We start from the raw sequence: 21,985 nt of genomic DNA, 5'->3' as shown, positions 1-21,985 counted from the left end.
ATATTGAAAAGTTTAAAGGCAAATTCATCAAGCATTGAACTTATGAATTGACAGTTCATAATTGAGGACTCCGATTCATTTGGGTCAAGTGGGTTAGCAAGTACTCGCTCTTCTCACAAGGTAGACTATTTGTGGTCAAGTAAGTTTCACTCATAAACAAAAATATGCCTTGATCACTTCCATGCCTTCACACAATTTAAAACAATTATTGGATTTAAAATAACACAATCGAGTTAAACAATGAATTCCGGTCTCCTTGCATATGTACAAACACTTGAGGTTTCCTCACTTTTAGGCTAGAACTAAGTGGTTCACAAACAATTATATTATTACGAAGAACTAAATTACATGAAATTTGTGCAAAGTACTCGTTTCACATTCAAGTAAAAATCTAGAAAAACCGGAAACTTGTACCTTGGCTATGCGCTTTAATCACAACAATGAATCATTATCAATCATCTGAGATTTGCTCACTTTGGCTATCTTTCAAGCACATTGCAATTTGAAATTTTGAGCATTTTTTTCAATTTCTTTCAAACAAGCAATAGTAATAACCAAAATAAACTTCCACAATTTTTTTTTTAAAAATAGCTCAAAATGAAGTACTTGACAAAAATAACAACACAATACTAACACAATACATTATTAAAACAATACTAACAACCCGTAATTAAACACATTGTCTTGACAAACATCACAGTACAACATCCCATAGTACGGAACAATACATAATTCAAAACATCCCAAAGTACTAAAGTCATACATAACAAAGTAAACATCAACAGAAGCAAATAGTTCAAAGAGTAATTAACAAAAAGCAATAAAAGATGAGTTCTAGAAATAAGGAATTGACTGAAAGCATCTTCGAATGTCCTCATTTCAGATGTGCTTTCAAGTCCTGCTCCCTAAAACTCCTGCTCTTCATAACTCTGAGTGTCTTCACTAGAATTTGTTGCACTCACCACCGCATCCGCATCATGTAAATCTGCCCCACCCTGATCATCATCAGCTGGATCATCAACATGCATATCTGAAGAACCACCCTCTCCATAGACAAATGGCCTGTCCCCAGGTCAAACACAATAAGCCTGAAAAGCCTATGGCAAAGGAACCTGATGGTCTGCTACCTGTGGATATATAACCGGCATGTAGCTGCATCCGGTACATAGAATCATGCAATGAAGTCATCGCCCGCTTGTTAGCCTCGAGGTAGTCCCAAGTGTAAGTAAAACACTGCCTCTGGGCTGGGTCCATGTGTGAGAAATCATCAGCTGATGTTGGAGCTTGAGGTTGGTGCGATGAGGAAGCTCCGGTACCTTTCTTACCCTTTTTCTCTTTGTCACTGTGCCTTGCAATGATAGCATCAGTGATTGGATTCTGCAGCTCCTTATGGACATGGCTAGGGATTTTAATGCAGAGGCTAATAATCAACCCCATTATCAATCCAGGAAAGGCTAATAATCAACCCCATTATCAATCAAAGGGACCCTATCCTTGTTGCTTAAAGCAACATCTTTAAGTTCTTCAGCAATGATGCGGGCAATGTCAACTGGTTGATCGGTGAGAATGTAGTACAAGAGGGGTGGGATATCTATAGTGCATGTAGAGAGGTGACTCTTTGGTTTGACATTGAACAAGATCAGCTTCAATAGGGTTTGAGTAATGGGGGTCATGTTACACTTCTTTACGGTATCCCTCCTTGTCACACTCTTCTCATACCCCTTCCCTGGTTGAAGAATTGTTGCTTGAATGGCTGAGTGATCCCAATCCCCTTTGTTTTGCTGGAGGTGGAAGGGACACAGTTCATCTGGGTGTTTGAGTTTATACGGTTTCCCGAGGTAATCATTGATGCCTTCGCGATCAAAGGTGATCACCCTGCCCCTAATCATGGTTCTGAAGCTAAAATTTTCGCCTTCCAAAGGCATGGCGTTCGCATAAAACTCACGCACAATTTCAGTGTTGAGTTGAGGGTGAGGGGCAACCAGTTTCTCCCACTTTCTCTTTTGAATGATGGCAGCCAGCACTTTGTATTTCCCTTGAGCTGAGATTTGGAACTGCTTGTCATGCCAAATCTTTCGGCTGCAGAGTTCCTGAAACCTGTCCTGATGGTCAGCACTAAAGAACCTGTGCTCATCATATGGCCTTGAAGCTTCAACAGTTTCAGATTGTTTCCTTTTTCCCTTAGCGGAAGCTGATGCTTTTTATGTATTCTTAGGTGCCATGCCTGTTAATTAACAAAACCAGGAAACCCAAACAATTCACAGGACAAATAATTAGAAAGAATTAAAATCAAAGCATGATAAAATAAAAATAATTTTTCTGAGTCCAGTGAATTTCGCCTGGCAGAAAATTTCGCCATGGCGAAATTGGTCTAAATTTTCTGGGTTTTTTATGAACACCTCGCCATGGCGAACTCAATGGCGAGGGAACCCAGAATTTCGAAATTCGCCCTTTTTCACAAAAATTCATCAGTTTTCCCTTGTTTCTTCCTATTGCATGATTGTTCTAACTTATATCACTACTTTTCGACCCTTATCATGACCCAGAGATGAATTAAATCAGAGTTTCACCACACAAACCCTTTTTATTCGAAATTTTACAAAAATGGGTTAGAAATTCAAAAGTTGTGGTGTGAGCAAGAAAAGAACACAAATTAGTTTCTGATTTTCGTTCATCTCAGTCATTTTAGGGATTCAAATTGACAAGAAGAAGAGATTAAAATTGATTATTGTCAACTAACCTAGGGTTTTATCAAGAACAATACATGCACAGTAAATAATGAAAGAAATTAATAACAAACCTGATTAAATCAAATGCAGAGATGATGAAAAATTAAAAGCTTGACTTGATTTGGCTTGCTATGGATTTGTATGGAAAGTTTCCTTGGAAAAATTAGGGTTTGAAGTGAGAAAATAGGGTTGGTGGAGAGAGAGGAAAAGGAAACCGAAATTTTTGAGATAATGAGGGTGAGTGGGTGGTTGGGAGGAGTTATGGTGAGTTAGTGGCATGGAAAAACGTAACTGCCATTTTGGCAATTTCGCCAGGCGGAGGCTGAGCTCGCCATGGCGAGGGAAATGGTAACTCAGGTCACATGACCTGTAAATTTCGCCTGGCGGAATATTCTTGGCCTGGCGAAAATGACATTTTTAGACCAAAATTTTCAAGTTGCTTCTGCTTTGGATTGGCTTTGTTATGCATATGACTCTAAACTTATTTATGTAATAAAACACTAAATAAACTTACAAAATTGGGTTGCCTCCCAACTAGCGCTTGTTTAACGTCGTTAGCTCGACGCCTTTTTCGTTAGGGTGGCAAAAATGAAATGGACAATACATCATCCTTTGAAATCCAACGTTTTGGTAGGAATTCCATGAACTTTAGGAACGAATGACTTAGAGTCCATAACCTCCCTAGCTTTGGTTTATTGAACAAGGTGCAAATTTCATCAATTACTCGATCGATTTCTACCTTGTTCACTTTCTTCCCCCTTACTTCCATTAAATCTTCCTTGATTAGTAACCGTTCCTTTTTCTCAATCACCATTACTTCTTCAACAGTTTTGACTACTTCAATTGGCCTTTCTTGAGGAAGTTCTTCCTTGTGTGGTGCACCACATTCTTCTAATGTTGCAACTTCCTCATTTTGAACAACAATTTCTTCAACAATCTCTCCGACTCTCTCAAACATATTTAGATTATTTTCTTGTTCTTTAAGAGTGGATTGATTGTTGGCTTGGTTATCCATGATTTGTGCTTGAATCAACCCAATTTGAAGTGATAAATTCTTCAATCTTTGGTTGGTATCTTGCATGTTTATCATGGATTGTTGCATGAAGACATTCAAAGTATTTTCTATCACCGAATATCTTTGATCTTCAAAAGAATGTTGGTGATACTGTTGATAGGATTCATACTCGGGTGGAGTATAGAAGTTGCTATAACCATGATTAGCCATGATTTTGGCTAGGTGATGATACTAAAACGGAAACAACTAACAAGAAACTTTTCTTTGTTTATCAACAAGGGGTTAGTACAAACAACTATCAAGTAAAGAAAACTATTTACGGATTATGTACGAATGCTTAAAATGATAAATCAATCGTTCTATCTATGATAACTAAACACCATTCCCCGGCAACGGCGTCATTTTGATGTAGTAATTTTGCATCAAACAAGATAAGTATTTGTGTATCGTCTCCACAGGGAATAGTGCATTATCAAGGACAGTTTAACATCAATTATCATTTCAAGTATTAAGAGTACTTGTTTGTTTGAATTGTGACTAACTAAACTAATTGCGAAAAGTAAAAGTTGAGATAAATAAGGATTGAAACTTGTTAGGAGTAGAGTTCCTTAACCAAGCGTCACACATAACCTAATGATCCATACGAATTCTAGCTTTATAAACAATATTATCACAATCAATTATAAACTATCCTTCGTGTCCAAAGCGATATAATTAACTCTAAGGTATCGTTTAAACATTCGTGTCCAAATCCCTTAAACGATAACAAAGTCGATCGGATAACTTAATCGACCGTGTCCAGCTTGATTAAGTATCCGAAAGCATTAAACTTTTGATTATGGTGATTATCAAAGATTAACAAAGATGTCAAGTAAGTTAACCTAAGATATATCGCTACTCTAGATCTAGATTCAAGAGTTTGTGTCCAAATCATCTTGAATCTCATTGAAAGCATTAACAACAAGAACAACAACAATATTGAATATAAATTGCTAGAACCATATTTTGCAAGATCAAAAGATTACATATTTAGCAAGGATCAAGTACCTCTCATCCCAACAAAGGGTATTTAGCTACACATCATCATGGAAGCCTTGCAAGGATGGATTGAAAAGGAATGATTCATTACACCTTGTGATGTCTCAACAAAGGAGGAAAGATCCAACTTCCAAAATCACTCTCACTCTATATGATCTACCCTATTTCTCTCTATGAAATGTCTACCTATGAAAACTATAAGAAAAACTAAGATAAAAACTAACTTAATATCTAGAAATGAGAGAAAATGAGCTTTTATACAAATCTGCAAAAGTCACATTTCGCCTGGCAGAATTAAGCTCGCCATGGCGAGATGAGCTTTCTTTCGCAATGGTTTTCTGCCACGTCACCAAAAATAGATCAAACCGCCTAACTTTCGCCTTTCATCTCGCCATTGGTTCGCCTGGCGAAATTTCTCGCCATGGCCATCTCAGTGGCGAAGTGGCCTGGTGCTCTCTGGAAGTCCTCGCCATTTAGCTCGCCTTTGTCTCGCCATGGCGAGCTGGCCTTTGCCCAAATTTGTTGTTTTTGCACTTGCTTGATGTTTGGACACTCAATTCCTGCACAAATGGGTAGAGTAAGATGACTAAAGCGTAATAGGTCAAAATTCACTTTTCTCTCGGCTTTTCCCTAGATAACTTGTGAAACAAGTAACAAACGTGCCATAAATAAACATTAAAAGTACTACTTCATGTCACTTATCACCCACATGGACACATCACTTTTTAATAATTTTTTCATAATAGTACCTAATAGGTACACAACCACTCAAAGTTAGGGAGAATTATTCTAGTTAAGTCACTTCAAAAATTTATTCAAAAAATTGATTATAGTAATCAATTTCTAATTTTAGTGGTAATTTTATGAATTATTCATTTTTAGAATTTATAGTAGAATAGAAAATATAAAAATAAAATAAAACAATGAAGTTTTAGTGACAGCCACAACCGTAGGTGGAGGTCCATAATGTTTTTAAAATGGTCTCCTTAGAATTACCTACGTTTTGTCCATAGTTAAAGGTGGAAATCATGATGTGACAAACATTTGGCAATGACAGACGGATTTAGCTTCAGAAATTTGCCCCAAAATTTATGGAATATATATTTAGCTGTTTCAAACTATTCTTGAGATCATTAAATGGTCTAGTGGTTAGTGTTTGTTGTAATCCAGTGTAGGGTGCGTATTCGATTGCCCTCAAGATCGTTTTTTAATAAAAATAAAAATAAAATATAATAGAAAATATAAAAATGAGAGGAGTTAGGACTCGAACATAGGACATAACCACCGCAACAGAGGGAAACTTGGGTAATGGTTATGCCAGATATCATATATATAGAAAAACTGGGGGACGCCATGGCTCCATGAGTCTAAGAGAAGATCCGCCACTGAGCCCAGGCTCGTGCCCAGACTCGCCGGACAGTAAATCTGCCCATGACCCAAAGTGTGTTTCGATAATGGTTCAACTCAGTTCAATCTAATTCTGCAAAACTAAATAAAACTTAAATAGGATTAAATTGATCGACAATTTAATTAACACTTCTTCATATTCCATACCAAGACTCTATATTTTCCATATTCCCCATGTCAACGGGTAACAAGCTTAAATTCCAAGAACCAAATATTTGTAATGCGAAAGAAAGGATGGAAACTTCAAACCGATGTGGATAATTTGGTGGCTCAGTTATTTAAAGCTCGCTATTTTCCACGTACCGACTTTAGTGGGGAAAAAAGATAGGCTCCAATCCTCGCTGTTCCTTTTTGTGCCTTCGAATATTACCATTATGAGGTCGACTGATGGTTCAACCTTGAGTCAGCCATTGACAGGAGCACCCAACTCTAGAGAGCTAAGTCTCTAATGTGTAGGGGTCTCAAATATTTGTAAGGGCATGAATATAGTTGTTGGGGTGCAAGGTAAAATTTTCTATGGTTATAGTATGATAGGTATGTCCAAACCAAACACTTATTATCAAATAAAAAAGAGGAAAATTGTTCTTCTGATTTAAGAAATTTCTCATTTAACCCTAAAAATTGCCCTTCTCACTTAAGAAAGTGGTATACGATGTTCATATTAGAGTATTTTTAGGGTGTGAATGAGCAATTTCTTAAGTTAGTATAGCAATTTAAAAAAAAGAGAGTAAATTGACAAGATTGGCCCAACCCAATAGACACACATCCACACAAAAACAATAATCAACAAAACAAATCGAAACCAAAACAAGGCTTATTGTAATTTTGTGATTTTAACTACCAACTAAAATTTTCTAATTGTTTTTTTAAGAAGTAAAAAAAAACATGTAATTTTTTAATTTGTAATTGTTCAAATTACCTCACTATTTTCTATATTATGAGTTTGTTTTTGGTATTAGAACATGGCTTCAATTTGATAGAAACAGCTCTAGTTCAACCATTATTTTTTTATGCATTCTAGTTCACGTCGTATAACGCTAAGAAAAAAGATTCACCACGTTTTTTTATCTTTCCAAACTGGTGGTAGCTAAAGGTGCTCACCAACCACAAAATATATTAGAAAGGGAAAACAAAGATGGAGGGGACCAAACCAAAACTCCATTACATGTTGGAAAATCTCAGTAACCAAAACCTTCATATTGGCCCATATGTTTCTTAGACTCCAAGGGATCTGAGTAGAGGCTATAATGGCTTTGATAACAAGACTTGAATCAGTTTCTAACCATAAGTGCTTCCAATTCTTTTCATATGCAATCTCTATAGCTCTTATAGCTCCACAAAGTTCAGCATGATAAGACGTTGCATAGCCCAAAGGTTCAACAAAGCAAGCTAAGAAATCAGCTTCATGATTTATGAAAACCCCTCCACAAAAAGCCATGCCTGGATTTCCATTTAAGGCTTCATCTATGTTACACTTTGTCCAACTGATCATGGGAGGATGCCAGAAGATTTCCATGATATCAAGAGCTTTTGGATATTTGATTTGAACTCTAAAAGACTTCATAATAGTAAAGTCAGTCACTGAGTTGTATGAGAACAAAGTGTGATTACCTGACAAAGAAACATTAGCTATTATCACTGAGACTGCAGACTTCCAAGGAATCACCTTATCATTATATCTGAATTGGTTTCTCACAAACCATATTGTGTTTATTAAGTTGATCAAAGCAGACCTAATCACCACTTTACACTGAGGGGACCAATGCAAATCACAAATTATCTAGATGTCCTCAATTTGAGTGAACTGAATAACTTTGTTAATAATGCTAGCAAACAAGCACCAAAGCTTTTTTGCATATGGACAATTAAAAAATAAATGGAAAGAGGTTTCTATATGATTCAGGCAAAGACTGCACATGGAGGGGATGTAGCAACCCCTTTACTTGAGTTTATCATCAGATGGCACCTTGTCTTGCATTAGCCTCCAAACAAAAAGGGATTTTGAAGGTGGAACCTCCTTGCACCAGATGTATTTAGTCCATGCAAGATCTTGAAATTGCTGAAGTTTAAAATCATAAGCATCTCTGAAAGCAAGCTCCCCATTTGTAGTATGCTTCCACATCAATTCATCACATTTTAGCACAGTAGGGAAAGTAACTTGCTGCACAATCAAGCTAATAGATGGGAACATCTGAACTAACTGCGGAGGAAGGTTCCATTGATCATTGATAAGGTAGTCACTCACACAAGATTGCAAACCTTCACTGATGTAGGATGGAATGATAAGTTGCTGAGAAAGTGGTTCAGCACACCAGGCATCATTCCAAAAATTCACTTGCTCTCCAGAACCAATAAGCCAAGCTGAATTTTCAATGATTTCTCTATATTCTTACTTTATGGTACTCCATAAAGATGAGTAGATATGATGTTGAATAGCTTTACCTTTCCTTATAGCTCTACTCTTTAGCAACATGGCCCAAGGTTGCTTTGATTTAAAGATATTCAAGCAAAGTTTGAGATTAGCTGCATTGTTCAGATTCAGCAAAGACTTTAAATTGAGACCATCTTGCGAATAAGGTCTGCACACTTTCTTCCATGAAACTGTAACAAGTTCTCTCTTATCAATAGTCCCACTCCAAATGAAATTCCTCGTGCATTTTTCAAAACACCACGATTTCTAATATCAACGTTAGAGTTATTATTCTCATGCTTTTTTCTCAACTTTTATGTTCTTTTCTGCATGTGCATCCACTTGTTTACTATACGTCTAACCCAGATAATGTCGAGCCTCAACACTAGTATTTAAATTTTTCAAAGATTGGTGTAAATCCTTATGTTTAAACTACATAAAATGTTGGAACTTTTTTTTTATATTTATATCTGGATAAATATATTACTCTCATACATATTTAAAAGTAGTATAACCTTATAAGATAAATAAAGTCTTGGAGAAATCCTGACCTTAACCTTGGTGGGGGTGGTCGGTGGGCATATTTAAACCTACAAACCCGGTCACACGAACCAATTTAACTTGCATTTTAATCAAAATTAATCAAGTTCGGGTCTAGTACGAACTAATTCATTCAAACTAAGGGCCCGTTTGTTACAGATTAAAATAAAAGTGATTTTGACATAATAATATATTTTGAGATTTTATGAAAAATCAGAATCTATTTTATGTTTGTTTAGCGTAATAAAAAATCATTTTTTTAAACAAATAATTTAGTTTGTTTGGATACAACTAAATAAAAGGGATCTTTTGTTATAAATTTGTTCAATCTTTTGAACTATATTTTTTCTCTCCTCTAAAAAAAATCTATTTTTTCAGAAGCTGCTCTTAACAGCTTCTCATTTGAAGTTGTTTTTAGATTATTTTTAGATTCTGATTTTTTTAAAAAGCTATAACAAACGGATGCGATACTCTTTAAAGTGATTTTTTTTAAAGTGATTTTTTAAAAAGCTATAACAAACGGATGCAATACTCTTTAATTTAAATTGTTGAATGATATATTTTATTCCAATTAAGTATCATAAATGTGTAGTAAAAAAAAATCATAAATGTGTTAATCAAATAACTTTTTATTTAGAATTTAAAAGTATTTACAAATGTTTTATAGATAGAGTTGAAAATACAACGTTAAAGGTGAGTTAACTCCTTGACAACCGAGTCAATAATTATTGTCAAAAATAGACAGTAAATTAATTTCAATATTGAATTCGTTAAAATTTGGCCCATCCCAATTTAACCCAATTCCTGAATACCCTAAACATTGCCTATTTAATCTATGGTTTGAGGTTATAACAATAGTATCCTTCTTCTAAACCCTAGTAGTTTCCAACCCTAACCCTATTCTGTTACGTCACTCATTGCCACAGTGAAAAACACCGCACTGCCGTAACAGAATGTCTAAGCAGCCAAAAACATCAACAGTGGAGGTAGATAGGATAAGCGGTTTACCAGACGATATCCTAATTCAAATTCTCTCTTTTCTTCCCACCAAACAAGCCTTTCTCACTTCCCTTCTTTCAAAGAGATGGAAGCATCTATGGTGTTTTGTTCCAGATATTGACTTTACCGAAACCAAACACTCCGATTCACACTTATTCGACAAATTCGTTGACTCCATCTTGTGCTTGCGAAAATCTGCTGGTAATAATTCCGTCCACAGTTTCATCCTGGACGTTAAACACATATGGCATAATTGGGAAAGAATAACCCCAAAATTGTCTAATACTATTCTTACTTGTCCAACCCTTGTTGTTCTTAAGCTCAGTTATCTTTATATGGGTGCGGCATTTTGTTATTATCCCATAAGATTACCCTCACTCAAAACCCTACATTTGAAAGACATTAAGTTTGATCGATATGGAGATCTTAAGTGTCTTCTAGAGTATTGTCCAGTTATTGAAGATCTTCAACTATATCATATATCCCATCTCATTTTTCTTGATTCCAACAGATGTTGTGAAACCTTAACAAAGTTGATTAGAGCAGATATTATTGAATGTAAATGCCATGTTCCGATGAAAGCACTTTCAAATGTGGAGTTTCTACGCATAAAACTATACATGGTATATATCATGATATGATGCATGCCATTCATTTGTATTGTTTATTTGTTAATACTTTTTTTTTTTTTAATAAATGCAGACTTTTGACTCTCCTACATTCCATAATTTGACTCATTTGGTGCTCAACTACAATTGGGGTATAGTTCAACATGTGCTCCACCTTTGCCCTAAGCTTCAAAATCTTGACTTTTATCAGGTTTGTTTCTTAATTTTAACAATATATCGTATTTGATTTTTTTATTTTCTTAAAATACAAGTATGTATCGTTTTATTTTATCTGTATTATTTTAACAGAAGATACAAGGCAGCATTAGGGATCATGAGTTCGTATATCTTCAAAACTGGACCCGTCCAAATTTTGTTCCAGTATGCCTTTCACTAAACCTTACAACATGCTCTATGAGGGACTTTGGATTTGCAGGTCTTCAACATGAGCACACTATGTTAGCAACATATATTCTGAACAATTCAACAGTTTTAGAAACTATGTCAATTAGGTGCTTCAGGAACCGATCTGAGATAGAAAAACAACTAATCTCATGTTCAAGGGCTTCTGCAACATGTCAACTTTCAATTTATTGATAACATATATGATTATGTATGTACGATTACTTTCTCTATTCTCTCTTTTGTTTCATTAGCTGCTAGTCTGCTACCATGACATTGTTGGATTTGGTGGTTTGATGAACTATGTGTTGCTATAAAAGTCATTGTATACTTTGTCTCAATGCACAAATTAAGAAAAAAAATATCCTTAATTGATTTAGTTTTTACTTGCTTGATGTTTTTGTTGGAAAATATAGAGCGTGAGGGAACTAGTGGTAGGGACACACATTAGTGATGAGCATATTGTAGGAGGAGACACATTAGTGATATGGTGAAGCCTTCAATATTATTGACATTGCATCTCAAAGGCTTAAAGGCTTGAATACAATTGCACCCATATAAGTCTATTTATAGGTGCTTATAGATGTTTCTAGAACTAGAATAATCTAGGCCTTTGTTTGCCTTTTCTACATTAGAATATTATGGATGTTTCTAGGCTCCAACTTAACCTAGACATTAATGGAACAATCTAGAAACATATAATAACTTTAAGCTTATTCTAGTTTTCTCTAATGTATTCTAGAAATATCTAGCAATGTGCATCATATTTCAACACTCCTCCTTGATGCATATTTCGAAAACTTCAAATGTAGTACGTAGTTGCTCAAACATAGATTTGTGCTATCATCTCCTCCTGCATTGATACTCTTCATAGTTGATCAATTTGACATGATAGAAAATTTGTGCCACCTCTTGCCATAATATTTGTTATTGGTCTCCTTGCTAGTCTTGTTGAAGACTTCTGCATGGACCATTCTTCCTCCTTAGTTGCATGTGAATCTCCTTGTCGACATTGTTGAAGATTTCTGACAGGGAGAATTTCTTGTTCATAGTTGCTTGTGAGTCTCCTTGTCACTCATGTAGTAGATTCTTGACAGGGACTCATTCTTGCTCTAGTAGTTACCTATGCTTGTACTCAAGTTAAGCATCAGAGGTCACAGGTCTCCATTTATATTTATTGCCTGGACTTGTGCTCTATTCGAACTTGAGTGTCTTATTAGCCATAGGTCTTCGACATTAGTCGGACTTGAACTTTAGAGGATCGGGCTGTTAGGCTACCTGAACTCCTCTATAGCCTTCTTAGTTTTCTTGTTTTAACTCAAACAGAGTAGAGCCTTGTGGCTACATGTACTCCTTTTGTGTTTGAGTCATAGACTGAGAATTTTTACTTTTGTAGAATTTATGTTATAGAAGAACATATAGTTGGTGACACGAGATCATATTTTGCTACGCCCTGTTAATGACCGAACGCAGCTCTGATACCACTGTTGGAAAATATAGAGCGTGAGGGAACTAGTGGTAGGGACACACATTAGTGATGAGCATATTGTAGGAGGAGACACATTAGTGATATGGTGAAGCCTTCAATATTATTGACATTGCATCTCAAAGGCTTAAAGGCTTGAATACAATTGCACCCATATAAGTCTATTTATAGGTGCTTATAGATGTTTCTAGAACTAGAATAATCTAGGCCTTTGTTTGCCTTTTCTACATTAGAATATTATGGATGTTTCTAGGCTACAACTTAACCTAGACATTAATGGAACAATCTAGAAACATATAATAACTTTAAGCTTATTCTAGTTTTCTCTAATGTATTCTAGAAATATCTAGAAATGTGCATCATATTTCAACAGTTTTTGAGGATTTGGTTTATTGACATAGGTTAATTGCTGCATAAGGAACAATCATTTAATTTTAATAGGGTAATGTAGTAGGCATAGGGCCATAGGCAGATAAACTTTTGGTTTCTTGGTCACTTTTGCAATGTGAGTGAAAGACCCTTACATCATTATTATTATTATTTAAGAGACAAATAAAGACCATGTTGAAGACACCAAAGTGTATGTTTAGATCAGCGGTGAGTTGGGTAGAATTTCAGTGTCACCTTGATTTCGTCAAATACAACACCATCCCAAACATGTACTAAGCGACCATGAATAAGTTAAAATTATGCCTGCTAACAATTGAGTCAGAGATACGGAGTTTTTGCATATGATAAATGTGGAGTCTTTGTCATGCTTTGTTGTTCCCCATTTTCCCTAAATAATACATTTTTTTGGGATATGCAAACTATCAAAAAGTTTGTGTGAAGAACTATATGAACAGATTTCAGTTTTTGTAGAGAACAAAGTATTCTAATTTCTAAACAAATGAGATGAAATACTGCACTGAAAATCACAGGTTTTAAATTGCTATTTCCATTACAGCTTTTGTTGTGTTAATGGTATTGTCGTCTAACTTTCTCTTTTGTGTAGAGCGCCGAAGAAAACCAAGAACTGAGCAGCATACCCAGAAATTCAAAGGAAGTTGAATCTTTTTATGGCGCTTGCATAACCTTGTAGTGTGCTAAAATTATGTTCAGTGCTATAGTCTCCTTTTTTTGTTGGTTTAGACTTTGTTTTATAAGTATTAACTTTTTTTTGTTACTTATTTTTATTTTTGGGTTCTTACTATTCCTGTTGTTGGGTTCTGGCAACTCTTAATTTTTTGTTTTTCAAGCTTTGAACATCAAAGTTAGTCTTTTAAGTTAGCTTATTACATGTCTTGATAAACACCTATATATACTTAAATTCTTAGGTACCTTCGAGTTTGGTTGGATCCCAATACCATCTAAGCAAAATTTGGTTAACATTTAAATTTATTTAAAAATAAATTAATGCAAAAATATGACATGACATTGATTGATTAATTATTAGATAAGAACCAAACTACATAGACACTGTTGTGTTCGCCTTAATGTTTTTTATAACGTGGACATTGGAAGTTTTTGAGGGTCACCAAAAGCATTTTTCTCTATTAAGAATATCAAATGTATATAGTTCTTACAAACTTGTTGAATATATGCTGTATATAACATGAACTTCAATTTGCCAAACAAAATACCCTTACTTTATGGTTAATTTGATTCACCAAATTTAAGATATGACTACTTTTTTTTATCAAGAATATTTAACTATTATGTCTCAAGAACCTTAGTTTAGAGCAATATCTCAACAATAGGAAATATGGCATCTTTTGCATGAATTATTATTCTCTGCAGCTAGGAGATATGTATTTGACTTTAGTTAAAAATTATTTTGATTTGATTGGTTTTGTAGAAGGCTAGTAGGGGATCTGGATGAGAATAATGTGTAGCTATGATTAAGAGCTTATATTCTATTACATTCTTTCTTGCATTTGGATCATCTTAGTTTTAAATTTCAATAGGGGGTTATGCATATGATTTCAACATTTAAATTCATTGGATTTTTTCCCAAAAAAAAAAAAAAAATCATTCGGTTCTAAAACTTTAAAAAAAAAAAAATCTACAGAATAGTTTTAATGGTGAGAGCTATTTAAAAAAAAAAGTTTTAATACTGAGACCATCAACATAACTCTTTCATGTTGGATTTAAACATGAGAGGATTCATTTCTTTCTTTCATTGTCCTTTTACATCAAATTGATGATTCAATCTTCCAATAATATATCTATAATGGCATAACATTTTTTACATTTCCTTTTCACATTGCATCCTTTAAAACAATGTTTTAAAAACCGGATCGATAGATCAATTCAACTAGTTAAACCGGGAAACGACCAATATATCTTCTCGTGCATTTGTTAATATCTTACTTTTTTTAATTTATTTCTTTGTATCCCCTTCAACTGTGGTTGACCTAATTAAATTAAGACTTCATGGTCTCACCGATTTGATCTCTCATCTGGTTTTTAACATTGCTTTAAAGTCTTGCAGACAAATAATTTTTCCCTTAATTGTCATGTCATGTCATTTTTTCTGTCATTTCACAAAAACACAACAAAATTATATAGATATTTACAAGGGCTCTTAAAATCAATGGAAACCCAACAAACCATATTCACCTAAAAAAAATATTACAAATTGATCGACAATTTAGTAAACAGTTATGTAGTAAACACTTTTTCATATTCCATACCAAGACTCTATCTTTTCCGTATTCCCTATATCCCAAATATGTCAACGATAACAAGCTTAATTCCAAGAATGAAAAGAAAAAACACATAACATCTAATCCAAAACAATACTATACACACTATTGGTAGTTCGAATATTAATTACTAGAGAATCGCATCTAAAAAATTAGAAACACTTTTCACAATGGTATTAAGCACAATGGTATCAATAGAATTAGGAAGAGACAAGTATACTATATAGTAAAAGAAATATTTATTCTTTTTTGGTTGTTCTATGGATGAGCTGAAAGGTCAAATCCCTTATTACTATATATATACAAGCTCTTTACAAACATTTTTCATCAGCTTTGTGTGCTAACAAATATGAAAAGTGCTATACAAGTTTCCATGTTTTGAAGTGGACAAAGAAAATTGTGTTTTGTGACCCTCAAAGGCTTCCACTGCATTGTGTTTCAAATCGAATTATTATATACGAAGAAACATGTAGTAGTGGTTGACCTAAGAGGGTTCACTAAAGACGTTATTCTTGTATTTTGATTGTTTGATGAGTCGAATAAATTAATCAATTTATTTTAAGAAAAGTATTCTCTCTATTAACACATTATGCTTGATCTTTACTACTAATTTTATTCAAAGTGGCAATTTCCTAGCTATTTCATACATGAATTGCAATAGAGACATTTATAAGGCGCTCTAAAACACAAAAGTTATAATTTCCTAACTATCTTTCTCTCATCTTCCTTCCAGTGTCAGACGTGCCTCAATATGTGGTTTGTGGGCAAATCATCATACTTATTTCTAATATGAATAACATTGTTAACATTTTGTTCCAACCCTAATTCCACTAAATTTGGCGCCCTGCTTTTCCCTATTTTTGTGGAAACGCTTCTCCGTGCTTTTTTTTTTGGTTCACGTCATTATTGCTGTCACAATTCACAAGGCAATGATACAACTTCTACTGTCTATGCCTTTCAGATTAGTTTCAAAACAAGAATTAAATGGCGGTTATTGTATTCCACTCTCCCTCGACTATTGATTTCCCAAAAATTATTGATTGCCTTCCGGTTTTCCAAGGTTTTGTGGTTTCATATCAAAGATTTCTGCCTTCTATATATTCAAGCTTTCAAGTATGTAGTGTATGCATCGTTTCCAGTGATGGCTCACCACCATAACATTCAGGCCATGCTTTCCTATCACATGTTGATCGGTGAAATTTCATACTCTTATTCTTTTGTTTTCTGTTTATGTCAACCCTTAATATTTCATCATTCTCCTCTTTTATGATTGTATTTAGTCGCCATCGTTTCAACTTTTAATCATTTGATGTTGATCTGGCTGAAACTCCAAACAACAAAACAAGAGGAAATAGATCAGAAGTGCTACTGATACGACTTTGTTAAGCAGAATGAATCCAATTTCTCCAGCGACAACATCCTCGCCAAATTAAACCTGTTTATGTAGACGTCGTGGTTGTGGTTTCTGGTCAAATCTTAATCTCCTTTATCAATGAGATTTTATAAGGTGATATTTATTTTGGTTTTCTTCTAAAATTGGTAATTAAAAGTATACTGTGGACTGGGTTCCCATAAGGTGATATTAATTATGCTCTAAACTGACATGTTTTCCTGGTGTTTAGGCTTTTTTGTAACCATGTTGTACACTGCTTTATCCATAGGGCGTGCGTGTTTGTCTCTAAGTTTGTGACTTTATTTGAGGTTTTCTTTTTTTCTTTTCAATGAAGGAAGTTTGATTGTCAATTGCATTTTTAGATGAATTGGTTGGGTTTAGTTAGTAGAATCAATACATTCAATCTCTATCATTTGAATTTTATTATACTATATATTTGATTATATTATTTATGGATAGCTTCTCTTTTACTACTTTCAGGGTTGGCCCTAAGAATCTTTTATTAGTAGTTACTCTTCCATTTGTATGTGTTGTTGCATACTCACTGCAATGGCTGATATGGCTGCTCTGTTGATGTTTCTATGTTAATTAATATGTTTTCACAGCTGAAAAAGAAGAATCTATGTTGTTCTTTTCAACAAGATGAAAAGAAGGCATTATGACTTTTAAACACAAATAGAGGTCAGAAGCAAGTGATTGAGAGTGATAAGAGGTTCTCTTAAAGAGGAAACACAAGTTGATCATAAAGTTTTCCTTATAGGTGACAAGTATGTTATCAAAATTTCATCGATGATATGGGTGAATTATTTTTTATTGGGAATTTGAAGTGTTGGAATGAGGATTTGGAATTTTTAATTTTTTTTTGCTAAAGAATTTTGAAAAACTGTAATTGTCAATGGAAATTAACACTAATATATGTGGTGGCCAGCAGTTTCTGTTTGTCACTGTGTATTTTGAATAGCATTTAGGCCACTGCAAAGAATTGTATAAGATTTAAACTGATATACTTGAACTCGAAGATCGTCTTAAAAGCTGCGGCTGCCTTCCAGTTATCTTTTAAATTCATATTCTGTTAGGGATTTTTTTCTTCCTTTTCTGCTTCGTAAATTTGTGTTCCTGATTTGAATGAAATTTGTTTTGTTTTTTCGATTTCGTTTAGGATATTGATGAAAGAGCTTGATTCTTCACTGTGTTTTTCTTCCTTGCTTTGACTATAGGGCGTTCTCATTGGGGTGTTAGGTTAAGCTTGAAAACTCTGTTTTTCAATTGGTATCTCTTAGCTTTTCTCTAGGAAGAGATCCACATAAATGTTCAGGTTCTCAATCTCATAAGATATTATTTGTGTCAATCGGAAAAGCATGTTCGTTTGTTGCTTTGATTGGTTTGTATACTTAATATTCCCTTACAACTTCTCAAAATGTTAATTTTGTAGCTACTACTGAGTTTTATAAATTTGGGTAATGTTTTGTTTTATAGTGGAATTTGATATTGATTTATTAAATTCTGGTCGTAGTTAGTTTGACATTTTCTGAAATTGGTGTTGTCAAAGGATGTTTCTATTGTAAGAAATAGGATGGTGCAATTATATCATCAAGGGCTGGTTTGGTCATACTAAATTATGAGGGTGATGCACTGAGATTATGGACATATATATGCATCACTTAATGATTTTTATGGTGGTTCCTAAAATTGTTTATAAGGAGTTTACTTTAAATTTTATTTTCTTCTCTCTTCTGCCAAATAAAGTGATGAATTTTCTCTATACTTTTTTTTTTTTTTGTAAACGCATACATTATAGATTTCCTTTGGTTTAAGTTATATGACATTTGAAGGTTGAATTATTGATATGTTGAAAATATGGCTTTGGTTCTCTATAACTCCGTAATTTAAATGGATTTCATGGAGCATAAAGAAGGGAAATAAGTCTATACAAGGTAAAATTTGCAGTTATTATTCAATTAATTGTGTAATTGTTTTACTCAATAGTAAGTCCATACAAGGTAAAACTAAAATGGATTGATTTAATTTCATTCTTTGTTTTGGTTTGTGAAGATAAACGGTCAAATGGCTGAAGTTGCAGTACAAGATCCTATAAAAGGTCCTATAAAAGGTATTTCAAAAGTATTTGGCTGACATATCATCAGTATTGCTTACAATGCTGCTGAGGGAGAACTGGCCTGCCTTCATTATATTGATTGACTCTTCACTCTGCCAATGACTCTGCTAGGAAAGTCTCAAATATAGGTTACTAGATTCAAGATTCAGAGGGCGATATTGGTTCGTGGGGACATGAGTATGTTAGGTAAGAATTGTTTAATTAGTTTTAAAGTTATGTATTCTCTCCATCTTAAAATTGTCTCTTTCATGCTGATTTCATTTAATTTTGGCTGAAATATATTCCAAGAATTACCATAAATCTCTTGATAAAGTTTACGCAATATGACACAAAAAGCATGAGCATCCGGTAATATGATCATATTATATCCTGTTCAAAAAAATATGATCATATTATATTTGTTTATTTCTTAAAACTCTTTCTCTTATGAACCACTTTCAATATTATGTTTTAGATGAGTGTATATTTTTATCAGCACCCTTCACATGATAAGGATTTGGGAACTTGATTCATAGTAAGACTATTGATTTCTGTCATGTGAAAGTTGTAGACTGCTTCAATTCAAACTACTTCCAAGGCACAATCATTGTTGATCTCCAAGGAACTCATCTCTATTTTATAAAGTCATTCCTTGAGGATTATTAACTTAAAGTTTCTGCTGTTATCTTAATGCTATTCTCATACCTCAATATATTAATGCTATCTTAATGGACATCTGTATGATCCACCCATGAAAGTTACATCAAGAATTGGTTTGAAAATTCTGTTGACTGATGAATATGTCAACTGCATTAATACGGCTTCAAATGTGTTGTATAGAGAATTTTTTTTAAATGTGTGAAACTTGAATTATATAATGTCATTTGTATTGTTTTTGGACTTGCAGTTGTCATAATTTTGTGTGATGTTGAATATTGAATTTCAAGGAATGTTTGTGAATTTGAAGGAATGTTTGTGTTACTATATGAGACTGGCTTGGAACTATTTATCAACATGTACATATCTTATGTGTTATATTTTACTATATTTTTATCAACACTATAAATGCCCGTGCGTCAGCACGGGTAGGGGATCTAGTCACTTGTAATAGGAGTCACAATGATACTTTCGGTGTCGAAACATTTGTCAGATAGCGCATGAGCTTTGTTTCGCTTTTTTTTTTTTATAATAGTTGATTATAAATTGTCCATGTTCCTTTTTTTATGTATATTTGGGATTTCACTGGGCTGACAACCCAGCTTTTAATAAATGGCAAAGCTAGGGTACCAAATTCATTCTCTTGGTCAACCTGGAAAATAGGTAGTTGCTGTTTCAACTTATTCTTTGTTTTCTTTTTATATAACTTTGTTTCAAGTTTATGGTGCTCGACATGGAACCAGATGCTTGACAAGTGATGGTGGAATATTGAAATGTTTTTAACATCTGTTGTTAGTTCTGAAGATTTAATGCTTGAAATCAGTTGTATGGTTTTTTAACAACTTTTTGGCTGCTACATCTCCGCGTCGATGCAGGTTTATCTAGAGTTACAAGTTCGTGGACTTTCATATTCAATGAGGGATAGTCAGAGCAATGGGATGATTTCTGATAGGTCTCAGATGGAAGCACTGACAATGTTATCCCCTAAGTAACAGCAGACAACTATTGTCAAGGCAGTAGCTATAGAGCAGTTCGATCTTTGGGCTTGAATTTTTTGGCTTGCGGGAACTGCTTGCTTTTTTGTTGGATGGACTGCATGAAGACTTTAATCGTGTAAAACGCAAGCAATATGATGGAGTTAAGGATGCAGATGGTCGTCCAGATGGAGAAGTGGCAGAAGAGTATTGGCAAAATCACCTTGCTCACAATGACGCAATAGTAGTTGATTTGTTCCAAGTAAGGCTTTATGATGCATTTTTCTTATCATCTAACAGTTCCGTACTCTGGGTTTTTAACATATCATTTAGGGTTCTCAGTTCTGTGCTCCCTAAGTTTTCTGTATCAGTGATGCACATAAGATTTTAATGGAAATAATTAAATAAAAGTCCTGAAACGAGATTTTTTCTTCTTCTTTAGAAAGAAGAGATTGGTGGGATGTTGCAGCTTTAATGTGATGGTTGATGGGTAAGTTAAGATACGGTATATGGATTTGGCTAGGGATTTGTTTGATAAGATGAGGGATAAGAATGTTATTTCTTGGACTAGTATGGTTCATGGTTATTTGCAGATGGTTGATGAGGCTAGGTTTTTGTTCAATTTTATGCCGGAGATGAATGTTTCTAAATTGGAATGTGATGATTAGAGGTAGCTGCATGATGCGTTGAAGTTTTTTTGTGAAATGATGGGGTGTGTCGATGTGGAAATGAATGAAGTGACTGTCGTGAGTGTTCTTCCTGCTGTTGCTGGTTTGAGTGCATTGGATTTGGGTGGTTGGATTCTGGGTTTGTTCAAAGGAACCAACTTGATGGTTATGTTCATGTTTCTAATGCACTGGTTGATATGTATGCAAAACGTGGGGAAATTGGAAAAGCGAAATTGGTTTTTGAGGAAATGACGGTAAAAGATACGTGTTCTTGGAATGCTTTGATAAATGGGTTATGGGGTCAATCGATGTGCAAAAGAAGCATTGGAGGTGTTTGCGGTGATGTTGCATGAAGAATTACGGGTCAATATTTGTTTAAAAATTAAAGTGGCATTAATGAACATTTTACAATCGTCTCCAAGGAATTTAACTTTGTATTTTACGATTACAAAGCTAAATTTTTAACACTGAACTAACACATCAGCTATACCTTAGTTTCATACAATTGAAACGAATTGTGGACAAATTGCTTTAAGGATTTAAAGTGGTTATGCAACTCATTTTGCTTATGTTTCTCACTATGCAATTAAGAGTTAAGCTCAACAACTTGTTCTTACATGTAACAAAGAAGTTCTTTAGAAAATGAATTAACTGTATAAATCGTATAACTAGTAATTCTGATAAGTTGACTTGCTATTCTACTTTCGATTCTATTATCCCAAGATATCTACTACTTATATCATCTTTCCTAAACCCACAAATTGTACTCCATTCTCATAAACCTAGTGAAATTTATATTTGTCCCTTATATTTTTAGAAAACAAAAATCTCGCACTTCAATCCATCTTTGTGTTCCGACAAACTCAAACTTGAATTT

At 34.1% G+C, this 21,985-nt stretch overlaps 1 protein-coding gene and 1 long non-coding RNA gene across 5 annotated transcripts; both read left to right on the top strand.

Annotated features, from left to right (window-relative positions):
* The first annotated feature begins 9,941 nt into the window (after positions 1-9,941).
* On the top strand, positions 9,942-11,353 carry LOC146903843 (putative FBD-associated F-box protein At5g56820). The gene is made up of 3 exons (XM_085723937.1): positions 9,942-10,761; positions 10,841-10,957; positions 11,056-11,353. The coding sequence occupies exons 1-3, from the start codon at positions 10,093-10,095 to the stop codon at positions 11,341-11,343; spliced, it is 1,074 nt and encodes a 357-aa protein (XP_085580063.1). The 5' UTR covers positions 9,942-10,092; the 3' UTR covers positions 11,344-11,353.
* Positions 11,354-15,243: 3,890 nt separating this feature from the next.
* On the top strand, positions 15,244-21,828 carry LOC146903842 (uncharacterized). 4 transcript variants are annotated; one of them, XR_015017876.1, is made up of 6 exons: positions 15,244-16,514; positions 16,712-18,648; positions 18,767-18,824; positions 18,942-19,016; positions 20,342-20,702; positions 20,883-21,828. It is a non-coding gene; the product is annotated as an uncharacterized LOC146903842 (long non-coding RNA). The 4 variants fall into 4 exon arrangements; XR_015017874.1 differs by having other exon boundaries at positions 15,248-16,077; positions 16,283-18,648; XR_015017875.1 differs by having other exon boundaries at positions 15,282-18,648; positions 20,883-20,930; positions 21,034-21,828.
* The last annotated feature ends 157 nt before the right edge of the window (positions 21,829-21,985 follow it).

Source organism: Medicago sativa, chromosome 7 (assembly GCF_051527215.1).
Source record: "Medicago sativa cultivar Bolivia chromosome 7, Bolivia_mono, whole genome shotgun sequence".
Lineage (NCBI taxonomy): Eukaryota > Viridiplantae > Streptophyta > Magnoliopsida > Fabales > Fabaceae > Medicago > Medicago sativa.
The sequence above is the reverse complement of the archived record's forward strand: the minus strand, read 5'-3'. Positions and strand labels throughout refer to the sequence as shown.

Coding starts and splice junctions, on each gene's coding strand:
- LOC146903843 (XM_085723937.1), top strand. CDS start 10,093: ATGTCTAAGCAGCCAAAAACATCAACAGTGGAGGTAGATAGGATAAGC. Junction 10,762..10,840: donor TACGCATAAAACTATACATG/GTATATATCATG, acceptor TAATAAATGCAG/ACTTTTGACTCTCCTACATT. Junction 10,958..11,055: donor AAAATCTTGACTTTTATCAG/GTTTGTTTCTTA, acceptor TTATTTTAACAG/AAGATACAAGGCAGCATTAG.